Below are 17,592 nucleotides of genomic sequence, written 5' to 3' on the forward strand. Positions count from 1 at the left end.
CATAGTGTTGCTCATTAGCTACTGACAGTCTCAACTCATGAACTGGAGTATATGGAGATTCATTTATAAGTAATTAACTCATGTGAGATTTTCCCAAAGATGTTATTTAATCAACATGCATCTAGTGTCTGTATGATTCATCCCTTCATAGTGTTGACCTGCTGTGAAAACAGTTCCATATGTGCATAAGAACATATGTAGAAAGACCGAAATATAGAAGGTCTTAAGGTGTCAACTTTTAGAAGGTTCTGTTTATAAGAATGACTCTTGCCTGGTGTTTGCTATTTGGACTTGGGTTGTTCTCTCCATTCTCTGACTGATAAACATATGTGACTATGCTTATTAAAATATGATTTATATTTAACTTGCTTTCCATCTGGAATCTGGAGTTTCAGTTCTTGATTGGAAGAGGTTGCCTACGTGACGAACCTCCAAGAAAATTATTGAATGCTAAGTCTCTAAGGCTTCCCTTGAAAAGAAATATAACACACAAGATATGGCATTTTTGTAGCTGGGTGAAGTGTGTGCTCTGTATGATACACCACAGGGGAGCTAGCACAAGGATGTCTACACAGATTCTTCCAGACTCTGCCTTTCTCTTTCTTGTATTGTGTGATTGTGTATCTGAATTATGTCATTGCAATCAATTTTAGCTGAGGAAACCAGTATGCTGAGTCCCATGAGTCTCTTTAGCAAATCTCTTTAGCGGTGATCTTGGGTACTGTCAGTACAGAAAGCACACAGCATTGTCTATAATAGCAAAGAAGAAAAACAAACTCAAAAGGGAACGAATAAGCTGGGCCTGCTGGTTCCTGCCTGTAATCTCAGCACTCTAGGAGCTGAAGTAGGAGGATTATTATGAGCTGGATAACCCTGGTTTATGTAGTAAGTTTGAGTTCCAGGCCAGTCTGAAAAAGAAAAAGGAAGAATGAATAAACTACTTTAAATGAATGTGGCAGGAACATATCCATGGACGGAGAAAGAGCTCTAATGATATAACCGAGAGAAACAAATGACTGAACACAGTCTAGATCACAAAAGCAATTTTATTAAATACCAAAGAATATATATAGCCTATTTTCTCTGACTGAAATATTACAACACTGGAAGTAAACGATGAAGATGTACTAGAAACACACGCTGGATGTGAAATGAGTAAAAGCATATGCACAGCCCCTCGTAATTCACAATATGGAAAGAAACCTTTTGAAGAGGAGAAGCTTTTAGACATGAAGAACAATAAAAGCAACATATATCAAGACTTTCCGACACTGTTAAGGCTGCACTTTGTCACCCAGAACTTACTGATTCAGAAGAAATACTGCAAATTAATGTTATTTAAAAATGATTTAGATTGCTGGGTGTGGTGGCATACGCCTTTAATCCCAGCACTTGGGAGGCAGAAGCAGGCGGATCTTTATGAGTTCAAGGCCAGCCTGGTCTACACAGTGAGTCCCAGGACAGCTGGGGCTACAGGGAGACCCTGTCTCAGAAAAAAAGAAAGAAAAAGAAAAAGAAAAAAAAGACAAAAAATGAGTAAGATTAAGAAATATGAAATTAAAAATTTTCTTGAAATTTTTCAAGAAACTGAAAGAAGGAAATAATAAAGAATAGATGTTGATGAAAAGGAAAACAAAGAAATAAGGTCCTTGATAAAGCATCTTATGGTCTACTAAAGAAATACAATACACAAACGTCTAGCTAGATTTATCAACTGTAAATTAACAAAAGCAAAAGTTGTATTATTATTGTATTGTATTATTGGTACAGCAACCGACAAACAGGCCAATGGGTACAATGTAGAACCGGGAAACAAACATATTTATACTTGACAGTGACAGTTTGCAATATCATCAGGCAAAAGAAGACAGCAGTCAAAAAATTGTACTGGGTTAACTGACCATGTATGGATATAGAAACAGAAAAATCAAATCACTGTCTCACACAATATAAATAAATTATATACAACTATCAGTAATTAATTAGAAAGGTAACATACTCACTGGATTGCCATAAACAGTAAGCTCTCGGAGAGAAGAGATAACATAAAGTTTTTCCAGTTCTGCAATATCCTATGTAAAAGTTAAGAAATTATTATTTAGTTAAATCTGAAATTTCCTAACAAACTAAGTTGAAATGATTTTATGCAAGTTTTGTATTGCAGTCTCCCACTGACCTACAGATTATGTCTTAGTCAACATATCCAATAGTGTGGCACTAGAAAATGTAGCCTGTTGTCTTGCTTCTAAGAATCATAGAAATACAAATGAAGATTTCAGTTTTATAGTTGCATTTGATTCCCGAGACTAAGTGATTCCTCTGTTTGGCATCCAACGTCCCTGTCTACTTTTAAACATCTGGATCTAAAGCCAGACATAAACTGGGGAACAGTCTGTTGGTATTTCTTGCCCTAAATGAAGGCCTCAGTCTAGACCCTAAGCCACTTTGTGGATTTTTTTGTGATGGCTTTAAGTGCTTATCTGACAAGGTACTCAAAAGGTAATAACATGACTGTGACAGTGGTGTTAATGAGCAGACTCCACTGGAAAGCCCTAATTAGTAGCATTTTCCACTTTCCATGGTATAACATCTTCTGCCATAGGCAATTTCAAGCTAAAATATCATCTCATAAAATTTCTCAATATTTACTATTTGATTTTTGGGGGCCAATATAAGGTAACAGCAGCATGCCACTGTTAAAACAGAGGAGCAAAAAGCCCTCTAGGGCTGGCAAGATGACTCCGCAGGTAAAGATATCGCACCAAACCTGACAGCATGAGTTTGATACTCACTGTGGCAGGAGAGAACCAATCTTCCCCAGCTGTCCTCTGACCTGCACATGCCCACAGGGGCAGGCACACCCCCACTACAATAATTAAATAAATGTAATAAAATTTTAAAATAACTCTCTGTATTATAAATGGAAAGCCCTCTTCACACAATTATGGACATATCAATTTGCTTGATGGCTCTTAAAGCTTTTTTATCATTATATATTCTACAAACAATATACTATTTTTACTACTATTTTCAAAAATAAATGAACATTTTGAACAGGACTGTTTCACTGGCAAATAATACTATACTCTGCTTAGTTTGAGAAAATAATGTAAGCCTTTTCTCAGTCTGTGATTCTAATCAAGCTTTGACTCCACAGAAGAACCTGTGGAGCACAGATCTCAAAAGATAACCAGAGTGTCTTCAAAGTCCTGATGTATGACACTTCTAAAATCAAAATAGCAAAGCTCTATCATTAAGAAAATATCAAATACAGTTACCTGGATTTTATTATATCCTAGGAAGAGTTTCTCCAATTTTACCAAAGATTGTAATTTGCTCAGCTCTCGTAGTCTGTTTTCTTCAAGATGAAGTGTCAGCAGAGAACTTGGTTTGGAGAAAGCACTGTCATTAAATGTTCTGATGCGGTTATGGTCTACTACCAATTCCTGAAGGACCACTAAGTTGTCCAGCCCTTCAACTTGACTGATTTCATTCCCTAAAAATAGTTAAGTCATAATATGCCAAGTTAGCACCAACTTCTAGAATTAAAAGTTATTTATCTACTTTCATTTAAATATTTATCAAATAATTTTTTAAAAGCTAAAAAGGATATACATTTTTATGTCTCTAAATTGTTACAACACAAACTGATCTTTCCCTCACTGCAAATGAGCAGCCTTTCCCAAAACAACATTGTCTGGTTTTAACGCTCCATCTTGCCAATCTTTTCATTCAGTTGCACAATAATCTTGGGCTCGTTTTTTCCTCTCCTTGGCAGTGTCACATGGCATTGGCTTTGGAGGCAGGAAAGATGCAGGACCGAAGATTCTTGAATTCTTCCTCCGTGCTTTCAGAAAGGTGTGAAGGCAGGCAATGTGTGGCGGAGGTGGAGTCCCTGCAGGGAGGTCCTGAGAGGCCATGGAGTGAAGCTGTGATGGTAGAGTTGGGTTTCAGTGCAGACCCTAAGGTGTTGGAGATGTCAGAGCTGGGAGGCATCTGCCAAGGACTGCTGCATACAGGGGGTGGAATCAGCCCATATGGTTCAGCAGGTAAAGGTCCTTGCTAATAACCTGAGTTTGAGCTCTAGGACCCACCTGGTGGCAGGAGAGAATCAACTCCTGCAAGCAAGTTGCCCTCTGATTTTCAATTGTGTGATCCACCACACCCCCTAGATTTATACGGATACATAAAACCACGTATGTAGAGACAAAACTATCTAGAGAACAAAGGGGACTGACTAAATGGGAGGAGGAAGGAGGGGAAAGGAAGGTAGGGAATCTGCTCATCAAATAATATATGCACATCTAGAAATGTCCTTATAGATCAGTACCATGCACAGCGAATATATACAATTAAAAACTTTTAAGCTTTTTGGTAATATGTAGCTAACTAAAGAAAAAAAACCACTTGTGATTATTCAATTTTTTGTCAATGAATGTTTGAGTAAATATTGATGCTTATACTTGCTTATCGAAACAAGATGATGATCAAGTCTATCTACAGGATTTATAAACAAGGTGTCCACTCACCCTGTAGAAAGAGGAATTTTAAATTTATTAGTCTGTTAAGTTGTAGCTGGATTAAGTCACAAATTCCATTGTAGCCCAAATGAAGAACCTCTAGACTCTGCATTATTGGAGGTAAATTTTCACTGCTCACTGTTTCCCTGAAATACACAAGTAAGTCTGAGATCATAAACTTAATTTAAAAGCCACTTCATCAGAAAAGGCAGTCTATTATCTGTAACTACAAGTTAAGAAAACAAAATGAATTTATTGAGATAAGTGAACAGTATTCTTTATATTTTATATAAAATTAATTTTTATTCTTATATGGGGGCTGGAGAGATGGCTCGGTGATTAAGAGCACTAGCTGCTCTTCTAGCAGACCCAGGTTGGATTCCCAGCACCTACATGGCAGCTAACAACTGTCCATAACTCCAGTACCAGGGGATCCAATGTCTTCTTCTGACCTCCGGTGGCCATTGCATGGCATGAGTGCACTTACATACATGCAGGCAATACACTCATACACATAAAATAAAAATAATAAATAAAATATTTTAAACACTTATATGGTAAAGAATAAAGAAGTACATAAAATCACAATGAAAAGTGAAGCTAATACACTCAGGCGAGAAAAAGAAAAAAATTGTATCCCATTCCCATCGGAAAGGAATAAGTACAGCTATCTTTATTCTTGTAAAGAACATATGAGAAAACCCTAACAGATCCACCAACAAAACTAAGTGACTTAATAAATTAATTCAGCAAAGTCACAAGATAAATTAATATGCAAAAATTGGTTGTAAAAGATGTAAAAGTAAAATTAAGAAAACAATTTACAATAGTGTAGGAGAAAACACTTCAGAGTACTTACGATAAAATTTTTTAAAAGTACAAAATATGTATACAGAAAGCTACAAAACATGGTGAATGAAATTAAAGAAGGCCTAAGTAAGAAAAAAAATTACTTCAGGTTCATAGATTAGAAGTCTGAATATTACTAAGATGGCAATTCTTTCAAATTGATGAGTAGATTCAATATAGTCTATTTCAAAAGCACTCCTCCTAAGAAAATGATCATGCTCTCTTCAAATGTATAAGGAATACAAAGAACCCAGAATGGGGGCTGGAGAGATGGCTCAGGGGTAAAGAGCACTGGCTGCTCTTGCAGAGGACCCACGTTTGGTTCCCAGCACCCACATGGCAGTTAACAACCGTCTGTAACTCCAGTACCAGGGGATCCGATGCCCTCTTCTGACCTCGAAGGCATTGCACGGCATGGGTGCACTTACATACATGAGGTAATACACTCAAAATATCAAATAAAAATAATAAACAAAATATTTTTTAAAAACAACCCAGAACATCCAAAACAATACTGAAAAGGAAAAACGTTAGATGACTTGCATTCATATAATCTGTATGATGGAACAGTGCTCAGCAATAATGTGAAATTACTGACCCTTGCAACAAAAAAAGAATGGGTCAAAAAGCATTAAGCTAAGTGAAAGAAACCAGGCAGAAAAAGAGTACTTACTATTTCATCCCCATCTTATAAAATTATAGAAAAGGGCAAAACTACAGGGACAGGAAGTGGATCAATGGCTATTGCCAGAGGCCAGGATGTGGGGAAGGGGGATTGCAAAGGAAAAGATGGGATCTCCCTGGGGCAGGGATATTTCACATTGTGACTGTGGTAGTGGTTACAGGGCTAAATATATTTGTCAGAAATCACTGATTGATACACTTAAGTTGATGAACTTTATTATATGAAAACTGTACTTCAATAAAGATTTATCACCTTCATTGAAGGAGGAACAAGGAATGTTCTTCAATGAGGAAAGTGAAAATAAAAAGAATTTTGACTTGGTTTATTTGTGTGTGTGTGTGTGTGTGTGTGTGTGTGTGTGTGTGTGTACATATACACATCTATATATATTTCACACATACATTCATAGGTACCTATCCATAAATATATTGGAAAGTAGGAGATGTGCCTTCACCTTCATAAATTATATCTTTCCCATCAGTCCTAGACTACTAATTGTCCAGAAAATTAATTTAGAAATAAAAATACACCAAGTGTTCAAAGAAACCCAAGTTGACAATGCTTGAGTACAGGTTTCCTCAGTAGCATGGCAGACATACTCTAGAATTAGAGAGTGGTATTGATTGCACAGTTCGTAAATGTGCTAAAAATCATTGCATTGTACACAAAAGGTGAGCTATGTGTTCTGTGAATTATACCTCAGTTAAGAAGAGAAGCGCAGGGTCACCGAACACACAGGGCCTTTTGCTTGTTTATTGTTTACAATATACGTATGAAATGGAAGAGGCAGGGGAAAACAATCACAAAAGGCATGGATTGTCTTTTTATTTGTGAGGCTTGTTTTTGACATATAGTTTGTTACATAAAATGGTTACTAAAGTCAGCTAAACATACGGGCTAGAATGTGCTACTTCTTTGTTTTTTTGTAATTATGAAAAATAATTTTTTAAAGTACCTATTTATTTTTGTAGTTCCTTGTTGTCTGTAGCCACTGGAAGTCACCTTCTGGTGAAGCAGTTGTCTGTTGGTTAAATGAGTCTGAGGTTTTAGTCTAGGCATGATTGATTCAATATGGTTATAGTTGAGGCATAAGACCTACAGGAGGAGCACCTTAATGATTAAACATCCATGAAACAACTATCAAAATGGTATGATTAATACTTGGGATACATAATTCAGTGATGTTACTGTTAATACATAATGTTAGTGTGAAAAAAGTAAAAATTTAATCCCAAACTATTTAGAATATGTTTTCAGTGATCTTACATGCAGAAGAGTCACCACAGACCAAATGATGAAGACCCTAGAAATCCACTTAGCTTTGTCAATCTGCAAAGCCTGATATGGATGAAATAACTCCTTAGAGAGAAAACTGGTTTTTTTTTTTCCTGCATTAACAAGACTTTAATAGATGGCTGAGTAGAGGCGATGAGACTGCTTTGAGAACCACGTCAATCTCAATTTCTTTCTATATCTGCTCACTAGAGACACTAGACACACTTCTTGTCTCATCTCCTCCTGCAGAGTAAGATCTATGTGTATCACTGACATAAAGTTGAAGCAGTCTGAAATAACTTTGGAATGCAGTACTCTTTCTTGATTATTTGGGCAATAATACCTATACCTTAATAACTTGAAAATATATGTTAATGTAAAATGAAGACTGAAACCTATGCTGAAGATCTTGAAAGGTATTCAAGAACATTTGCAGGGACTCACCTTCACATTCGGCAGGTAGACAAGCCCACTGAACGATGTCAGGTTGTTGTTCTGTAGGTTCACATTGCACACGTTTCTAAAGTGGTCAACTGGGGTCAGATCCACAGTCCTGAGTTAGACAAAGCAAATACAGTTAGTATTTTAACAGACAGAAACTTTGGAAATGGCGAGTTCTTCTACATGTAATTCCCCAAACCATTAAAAAAAAAAAAACCCTCACCTGACAAACTCTATGAAAAATAATGCCTTAATGCCAGAGGTAAGAGTGGGATGCTCAGCTAAGTATGCATTTTTGTTGCACATGTATGAAGAAAATGACGTAGAATTTGATTACTTTAAAAACATATCTATTAGTATTAAACATAGACCTAGTATAGAGGACACACCAAATAAACATTTCCAATTCATTTACAAATTAACATACAAGTTTATGAAATCATAGCAAAATTGATATAGTAAGTGCAAAGATAATTGGGTTACAAACTTTAATGGACACATGTGAAGTAGGCTATTTCTGAAGTGCTGAGAAGGGAAAGGGATTGGAAAGAGGAAAGAGTGGTAAGGTGTTTGAACCCAAACTTCTCCACTGCTTTACAGCATTCCACTTTGCCAGATGTTCCAGGAACTAAACAGGAGGAGGTATGATCCCAGTCCATTATTTGAACTAAGTTCTACCTTTCCCTGAGCCAAGGCACAGAGAATAGAACAGAATCTCCTTCTACTAACAACTTTCAAAACAAATTATAGACCTGTAAATACAATTGTGGCATACTGTTGCCATTCACAAGTCATTTTTAAAATATTTTATTTATTATTTTTATTTTATGTGTATGTGTGTATTGCCTGCATGTAGGTAAGTGCACCCGTGTCATGCAATGCCCATGGAAGACAGAAGAGGCTGTTGGATCCCCTGGAACTGAGTTATGGACAGTTATTAGCTGCCATGTGGGTGCTAGGATTTGGACCCGGGTCTTCTGCAAGAACAACTAGTGTTCTTAACTGCTGAGCCACAAGCCATTTCTTCATTCAGCATTACTTTCGTTGATATAGTCTAAGTGTAGACCAAGTGCTTGGCAAGGACACAGGAAACAGTCTCTGTTTTCAAAAGGGGTAAGCAAAAACCCCCCAAATATGAAAAGAGTTTGGAAGAGAATTAGGCATAATCACATTTTTTTTCTACTTAAGCAAGCCAAGGTTGCTATCACAAGAGGAGAAAGATCTTAAGGTGACAGTTGGAGGACTTTTAGATATTTGTCAGATAAATTAGGAGAAAGGTGTTCCGTATAATGCAACAGGCACAAAAAAGAAAATATCAGACATTATCTTATGAATTAGAAGATTTCAGAGTTTCTGAAGTGTAAAATATAATGAGCATTAAAGGTAAGATTCAAGAGATGAAAATTATTCTATGCCGTGGGGCATGGTGGCACACGCCTTTAATCCCAGTACTCAGAGGCAAAGACAGCTAGAGCTCTATGAGACTGAGGCCAGTCTGTCTACATAGAAAGTTCTAGGACAACTGAGGCTACAGGGAGACCCTGTCTCAAGCCCCCCCCCCCCGTGTGTGTGTGTGTGTGTGTGTGTGTGTGTGTGTGTGTATTTTATGCCATGCAAAGGAATTTTACATTGTATTTATAGGCAATGAAATGTTATTGAACAATGTTAGGAAGAGCAGTAATCTGAGAAACCTATGTCAGGGCAATATGGTCACTGATGAGTCTTGGAAGAAGGGTTGTATAAGACAACTAAAAAGTTACCAAAAGCGTTTCTAAAATACATTGCCAGTGGCAGTGACTACAAACAGCAGAGGAACTGTGAGACATTCATCAGACACCTAGTCTGTGGCGCTGTGACAAGCTGGGCATGGAGGGCGAGGAAAGAAATGGCTTGGACTTTTCTCAGGCTGTGTTATGGTTGTTTGGCTTAGGTCATAGCAGGTGGGGGAAATCTCCTAGATATACCTTGAGAGCAACTGAGTGTTCACGTGAGAATCTAGGTTTAAAAGGGAACTAACTACAGGGGGCAGAGAAGAGAGAACGCGCAGAGTGGGAACAAAACTTGGAGAACACGGGGAATATGAGGTTTGTAGAAAAAAGCAAGAACGTGGGATCATATGGTTTTTGTTTGTTTGTTTGTTTTGTTTTTAAAAGAGCAAGCACTGGGAAGCAGAGTCTGCATTGTTCCACACCTCAGAGAGGTGGATGTGCCAGCCAGGACACTGATGACACTCAGGAGAGCAGTATCAGAGGACGCACCAGTGGAGGCAAGTGTGCACTGGATGGGGACAGGAGCAGCACAACGCTTCTTGCTCTCAAGTCATAAGAGAAGAAAATGAAAAAAAAAAAGATATTTTGTAGTCTTCTGTGGGCTGTTTATTGGCTGGGCAACCTGGGAAGATCTCCTCCTTGGTGAGCTAGCTCTCTTTCTCTTTCTCTCTTCTCAAACAGTGAGTTCCACTAAACCACTGGTTTTGACATAGAGCTCTGCACTCTGAGAGTGGCAGCTGGGGCCTGTGAGGTCATTGGAGAGGATCTGGGAAGCTACATGCCAGGCAAGTCTACAGCCAGAACAAAATAATACCACATTCACATCCAATCTATGTGTCTGAAGTTGCTGTTACAATAAGTTACAATTAAAAGTGCTAACAGATTTCTTTTTACAAACTGTTTCTCATAATTTTAAGACATAATTATATTTTTGCTTTTGTTAAAAAAACACCGAAGATATGAGAAGTAAACCTAATGTGACTGGCTATAAAAGAAAAAAGAAAAAACAAAATCTGAAGAAAAAAGCTTGGTAACATTTTTAATTGTAGTTTCTGATAATACAAATTATTAAATCATTTCAATAGCTGATAGTCTGTGGTCTAAAGTAGTGTAGATGAATGAGTAGCCCTGCTTGGAAAAGATTCCTAAGTTCAGGGATTTAAAAAAATGATGATTACACATGTAGTGAAATGTCAAATGCACACAATACAATGACCGTACCTGATGGATGATGAAGTCCAGTTGAGTTCTTGCATTTGGGGAAAGTTTGAGTGTCCTTGCCGTTCTGCAATCATGTCAGCGGTAAGCCTACCACCAAACAAATCTTTTGCACTCTCAGTCTCTGGTGGTTCCTATGAGGACATTTAGAAAGTGATGTCCTCTCTGACAGATGGTCAAATCATGTTAATTCACTGATTCCAGATGAAAATGAGATAGACTCAGTTTTCCTTTTTTCTCCCAATAAAAAGAGCTACTCCTCCCTACCTCAACCCCTACCACACAAATAAAGCAAATGTAAGATTAAGAAGGACTTTGGGAACTTTGGGACCTGAAGAATGACACTCTGGGTTTTATTTTTGCCTAATGTATGCTAAACTGGATGTTGGCAAGTCAGAAAACAAAACAAACAAACAAACAAACAAACAAACAAAAAAACTCCACAAAAATTCTACTCTCTCTAGTCAGAGGACCAGTTAAGACAGAAAACTATTAAACCTTTAGACATCAATAAGCCTATTCCATCTAAACACCATAAAGCAAACTTTGGCTCCACCTCCACATGAACCAGCAAAAGTAGAATGGGCTACTTAGACTTGCCAAGACGTAACAGGACACAAGACATTCTTCTATAGAGCCTCTCTGGAAGGAAAACCCAAATTTTCATTCCCTCCCAGCAGCAGTGCATTCCTGCAAAAAGACAACCAACCAAAGTAGCCTTCCACAAAGTATCATAGGAGACCATCTGGTGGGGGGACTGCCTATTCTACCTATCATAATGCGGTACCTGTGGAGCATTAATGAGGCATTCTGGGCTTTCCCTGCTGGAATGAATCAGTGGAGGCCTTTGGGGAACAGTTACAAGGAACCCCTCCTAGCCACAAAGAATCTACAGAGGCCTGTTGGGAAGCGTGAACTCCTACTTCAGCCTCAAGATTAATGAACCATATGCACTTCAGGGATCAACAAAGCCCAAGTGGAGGAATTTGAATTTTCCACCTTCCATGTGACAGCAGCAAAGCAATGCCCCACCACCTCACAGGTGCCCTGTCAAGAGAGGGCTGCTGAAATATGTTATCTCTGTACCATGCCCAGACTGTCCAGAGAAAAGCAGAAAAGTCTCTTACTGTGTTATGAACCAAGAGAAATCAAAACTCAGGTATGAAAAGATAGTCAACAGATACTAGTTCAGAAACAACACAGACACACATATCTGGCAACTGAGTCCTTGCAAAAACACATCAATATTTATGGATATACTTGAAACAACAACAACAAAACCCCAAATCCAGAAATTATCAGTAAGAAAATTAAAAGGCACCAGGAAATAGACAAAAGATATGAAAAACAGTGAAACATAAATTTTAGCATTGAAAACACCATACCCGAACATTTGTCCCCAGAGCCTCAGTGTGACAACCTATTTCAGATAAAACTGGTAAGTCATTCAATTGATTTACATTTACTTAAAGCTCCTTCCCATATTCCTAACCCACTAAGACTTTATGTTTGAAATGGGAGTATTTATATACTCTGCATGCAAAATGATTTTTCAAGATACGAATAGGAAGAGCAAATAAAACCAAAGTACAACTCCCTAGATAGTTCTTTAGCTCTTCACAGTCTAATTCTTTAGAGTAAACGAAGACTTGTCTGGCTTGGGACAAGCCACATAACTTCTCTGAGCTCCTGGACTCACCCATAAGCTACCACAAACTAACTGGCTTGGTCATTCATGACATTCATTTATGTCTTGAAACTCCTAGGGTTGTGTTGCCCCTCCAGCTCCCCTGATCCCACTTTTCATTACTCCCCTCCCTCCATTTTAAGCTTCCTAAGTGAAATAGTAAAGCCTTACTTGTACTTCCTTGCATTCTCTTTTTTCTTAGACAATCATATATACACTTTCAGTTTAACTGTCAACGCTTCAAATTATTTCTAAAGTTTAAAAAAAGTAAACTTCCAAATCCAGATTTAGTTCTGTGAGTTTAACTGCCTTCTTGACACCTCCAGTTAGATAAGCTAATATCTTTTTAAAAATATTTTTTATTTATTATTTTTATTTTATGCATTTGAGTGTATTGCCTGCATGTATGTAGATTCTTGTACCTGTGTCATGCAATGCCCAAAGAGGTCAGAAGAGGGTAGCAGATCCCCTGGAACTAGAGTTACCGACAATTGTTAGCACCATGTGGGTGCTGAGAATTGAAGCTGGATCTTCTGCAAGAGCAGCCAGTGTTCTTAACCACTAAGCCCTCTCTCCAGTTCCAGATAATCTGATAGCTTATAAAATGTACTACTTCAGAAAGTAGTCATTTAATTCCTGAAGCCTCCTTTTTTCCTCTACTCATATTACATTATGGTACCTGTTGTTACAATAGTCTTAGAGGATATCAGGGCTCTGTGAGGCCCATTAAAGGAAAGCTCCTTAATAGACTCAGACTCTGGTTCTGGGTGGAGACCTGATGTATCAGTGTCTCCTACCTTAAAAGTTAATTCAGCTGGACCTGTCAATCACCTGACCTAGAGACCACTCCTCAGGAAGGCTTGTTTGCTTAAAGTCATGTTAAAGAGAAGGGGGTGGTGGTGGTGATAATTATCCTCTTAATGCTTTTCCTTCCCAGAACCCTCACCCTTAGTGCAGTAGCTAATGGACCTACTCACCCCCACCCCGAAAAATGTGACCTTCCCTTTTTCTTCTTGTTCATCTCTTTCTTTTGGATACTGGCCAGTGCCTAAGCATGTTTTCTCTGGCACTCTTGGCTTCCCACTCCTTCTCTTTCTCCCCTTTTGAAATGCACCTGCTTACTGCAGCACACCTTGCTAACCTCCACAGCTGAACATGCTTACCTCTCAAAAGACATGGCTTTCTCTCTTTCTCTTCTCCCTAGCTCTCCTCCCAATGTGACAAGCTTGCCCACCCTACTGATATCTCTCAAACCCTAATAAAATTGTCCACGAGCTTCCCACTGAGTCCACTTCTAAATTCTACCAATGAGACTAGGAGCTAGATTTTAATTAGCATGGTGAGGTTCAGTATAATACTAGAGATAAATATTTAAAATATTTATGATGCAAAAAGGGAACCCCAGTTTCCATGGTAGCACTTCTGCTGTTGTGAACTTATGCAGAAACCTTTTCCTGTTTGCTTCCTTTGGATTGGTGAATTCTGTCAATTCCCCCCCGTTTTTTGTTTCAGCTTTCTGTTTTAAAATTCACCTCTTCCGGGCTGGAGAGATGGCTCAGTGCTTAAGAGCACTGACTGCTCTTGCAGAGGACCTGGGTTCGATTCCCAGAACCCACATGGCGGCTACAAACCATCCTTAACTCCAGTTTCAGGGGAATCTGAAACCCTCTTTTGACCTCCGCAGCATTGCAAGACATGGGTGCACTTACTTACGTGCAGGCAATACGCTCACACATAAAATAAAAAATAACAAAATATTGAAAAATAAATAAATAAAATTCACCTCCTCCTGGTTCATTCTCAATATTTTACTCCTGGAATATTCTGGTATTCTTTTACTGTTCTTTCCTCTACTGTTATAAACACTGGTATTAAATGAAAATTCTTTTAAAAAACTTTTAAAATTTATTTTTATATTATGTTTATGAGTGTTCTGCATGACTGTATGTAAGTGCACCACATGCATTCAATGCCCATGGAGGCCAGAAGATAGTGTTGGATCCCCCTGGAACTGGAGTTATGCACAGTTGTTAGTTGCCATGTGGGTGCTGGGAACCAAATCCAGGTCCTCTGCAAGAGCAACCAGTGCTCTTAACTGTTGAGCCATCTCTCCACTTTTGAGACACTGAATTCATTGGATACAAGTGTAAGAATCCTCTTCCCTGTCTTTCTGTCTCAAGTTAGATTAAGAATTGGGCAGGTGAGAAAATTGGAAAATCCAGATCTAAAATGAGCTTTGGAGATCTAGATTTTAATTATCATGGTAAGGTTCAGTATAATACTAGAGGTAAAGCAATATTAAAAATACTTATGACTTGTGAGTATATAAATATACAGTGTAGATCAAATGCTATGATTCATAAAAGAATTTACAATTGAGATTCCATCCAAGGCTTTCAGTTCTGGAAGATGAAATATTACAAACAACCGGTAGTTTTCTTGGTTCCATATAACAGTGTTTCCATACATATCTAGAATGACCAAATTGTATAAACCCTAGGTAATAAAAATACATTCATTTGTGCATATATATATATATATATACATTTGTTTCTCTCTCTCATTCTCTCTGTATATATCTGTCTCATACACTCCAGCAAGTTATAAATTTTTTTTTTGGTGTTTTGAGATACAGCCTCCCTGTAGCCCCAGCTCGCTATATAGACCAGGCTAGCCTTGATCTCAGAGTTCTACCTGCCTCTGTCTCCTGAGTGCTGGGATTAATGGTATATGCCACCCAGGCCTGGCTGAATTTAAGTGTTTGTGAATATACCATTATATATAAGGATTTCTCTTCAGTCCACTAAGATATAGTATTACTATGGTCTATGCTATAAGATAATAATCCCTTTTAGGATACTAGTAATAATGTATTTTCAATGGTAAAGGCACAGAGAAAACATGCATATGTTTAAGACAATACACTTTGCTTATGGAATAATAATGTCCTATCAGATGGTATGTTTGTGTACAGGAGGACATATCAGGGATGAAAGACACTGCCATTTGAGGAGAGATAAACCTGAAGTGCTTTAGTGATCTAAAAAGGTAGGAGAATGAATCTTAAGTGAAAATATGCTCTCTTCTTATACGACACCTTGAGGTGCTTTTTCTGTAAAGGGAAGGCCCTGAGTAGGTGTGGATAAGAGAGGGAGTCAAACTTCTCCACATCATCATATAAGATGGCTTATTTTGCCTCTCACACAGCTGATAATTAGGTTGCTTCCATAGCTTTAGAAGTTGTATTGAGGCAGTAGGATAGGGAGAAGGCAGAATATAAGGAAAGACAGGACATGGCACAGTTTTTGGAAGGAGATAAAGTCCCAGCAAAAGAAGTCAGCGCATTACCCACTAGGAGCTTCAGAGATGAAGTCACACATTACACATAAAGCAAATTCCTACACTGGCACAATTTGTACTGTAGAAACTTTGTTCTGTTCAAACCTTTAGTAAAGTCTGCTATACCATCTTGAGTTAGTGGTTTCTTTAGGAAAATTAAAGGGAACAAATCTGAATAAAAGACCGGGGACATATAGCTTAGTGATAGAGGGCTTGCTCATCGTGCCTGAGACTAGGTTCAATCCCAAGTCCAGTACCGAAAACAAAACAAAACAATACACAACAAAAACACAAACAAACAAACAAAGACACTGATCAGAAATAATTGGAGAAGCTGACAAAAACAACAGGTGATTATAGAGAGTTTGTACTGGGAACAGAACAGTGTTAAAGAATTCTACTCCCATACCAGGTTTGGGAATCTTGAGAACTGTTGAAGAGGGCACTTGTGTTAGAAGGAATTGTATGTGTTATTATATCTGAGCATTAAAAAAGTTACCTCACTTGACTTCAAACTACTAAAGAGCCATAGTAAACAAACAAATACCTCAGCACGGTACTCAGATAGAGCAACAGAATAGAATAGAAATCTAAGAACAAGCCCATGCAGCTACAGCCATCTAACTGCTGACAAAAATACCAAATAATATACACTGGAAAAAGCTTCTTTAACAAATGATGCTAGGAAAACTGGATATCCCTATGTAGAAGAAAGAACCGAAACCTATCTCTCAAGCTGTACACACACACACACACACACACACACACACACACACACACACACAATGGATTTAAAAATCATATTGTAAGACCCGGAACTCTAAAACTACTAGAGGAAAAAATGAAGTAAATACTTAAAAATGTAGGCAAAGGAATGACTTTCTGAATAGGACTCTAATAGCTTAGGAAATTATGACAAGACTGACAAACAGGACTGCACCAAGTTAAAAAGACTTCACAGCAAAAGAGCAATTACTAGAGACAAGAGGCAGTCTAAGAGGGGGAGAAAATCTGAATTAACAGTAAGAATATATAAAAATTTCAAAAAATGGCCAAATAAACTAAACAGACACTTTTCAAATGAAGAAGCACAAATGACCAATAAAAATACAGGAGAAAACTATGTAGAAATATCATCTTTAGCTATCAAAAAAATGCAAAATAAAACTACACTGGGATTCCATCTTATCCCCATCCAGAATGGCTAACATCAAGGAAACAAAATAAACAATAAAAAACAGCAAAAATAAATGTTGGCAAGGATGTATGGGAAAAGAAATCCTTATACATAATTGATAGGCATGTAAATTAGTCCAGCCATTGTGGAAATTAGTATAGTGGTTCCTGATAAAATTAAAATTAGAACAATCATATGACGCAACTACACTGCTTCTGAGTGTGTAGCCCTAACTCCACCCCAGCTGGAATGGGCTTACTAGCAGATAAGATACCCGAATACCCATATTCATTAACAGCTAAGTTCCGTAGTCAGTTTCAGTGCCTGTCAATGGATGAATGGGTGAAGAAAATGTGGTACTGTAGCCATTATTCAGCCGTAAAGAAGAACACATTTATGCCATTTGCAGGAACTAGAGATCATTATGTTCAGGGAAAACAAGCAAGTCTCAGAAAGACAAGAATTGCACAGTTTCTCTCATGTGTGGGGACTAGGAGGAGGAAAGGGCATGAGCGTAAAAGAGGGGCAGTTAAGGATGTGGAAGAGGAAAGGGAGGAAGAGCAGAGGGGGTGAGGAGGTGATAAAAGGGGATGACTATGACCAACGCACATTATGTGCACCACGAACATGCC

At 38.0% G+C, this 17,592-nt stretch overlaps 1 protein-coding gene across 1 annotated transcript in view; it reads right to left on the minus strand.

The window, feature by feature from the left end:
• The window catches only part of Lrrc9 (leucine rich repeat containing 9), a 93,676-nt gene that overhangs the window by 12,251 nt on the left and 63,833 nt on the right, over window positions 1-17,592 (minus strand). The window contains exons 23-29 of the mRNA XM_008839494.2: window positions 14,818-14,940; window positions 10,761-10,891; window positions 7,774-7,882; window positions 7,010-7,149; window positions 4,530-4,666; window positions 3,279-3,496; window positions 2,004-2,072 (exon numbers count right to left, since the gene is read on the minus strand). Coding sequence (XP_008837716.2) covers window positions 2,004-2,072; window positions 3,279-3,496; window positions 4,530-4,666; window positions 7,010-7,149; window positions 7,774-7,882; window positions 10,761-10,891; window positions 14,818-14,940 — 927 coding nt within the window. The remainder of the gene's footprint in view (window positions 1-2,003; window positions 2,073-3,278; window positions 3,497-4,529; window positions 4,667-7,009; window positions 7,150-7,773; window positions 7,883-10,760; window positions 10,892-14,817; window positions 14,941-17,592) is intronic.

This window comes from Nannospalax galili, unplaced genomic scaffold, assembly GCF_000622305.1.
Source record: "Nannospalax galili isolate Female #2095 unplaced genomic scaffold, S.galili_v1.0 scaffold336, whole genome shotgun sequence".
Taxonomy (NCBI): domain Eukaryota; kingdom Metazoa; phylum Chordata; class Mammalia; order Rodentia; family Spalacidae; genus Nannospalax; species Nannospalax galili.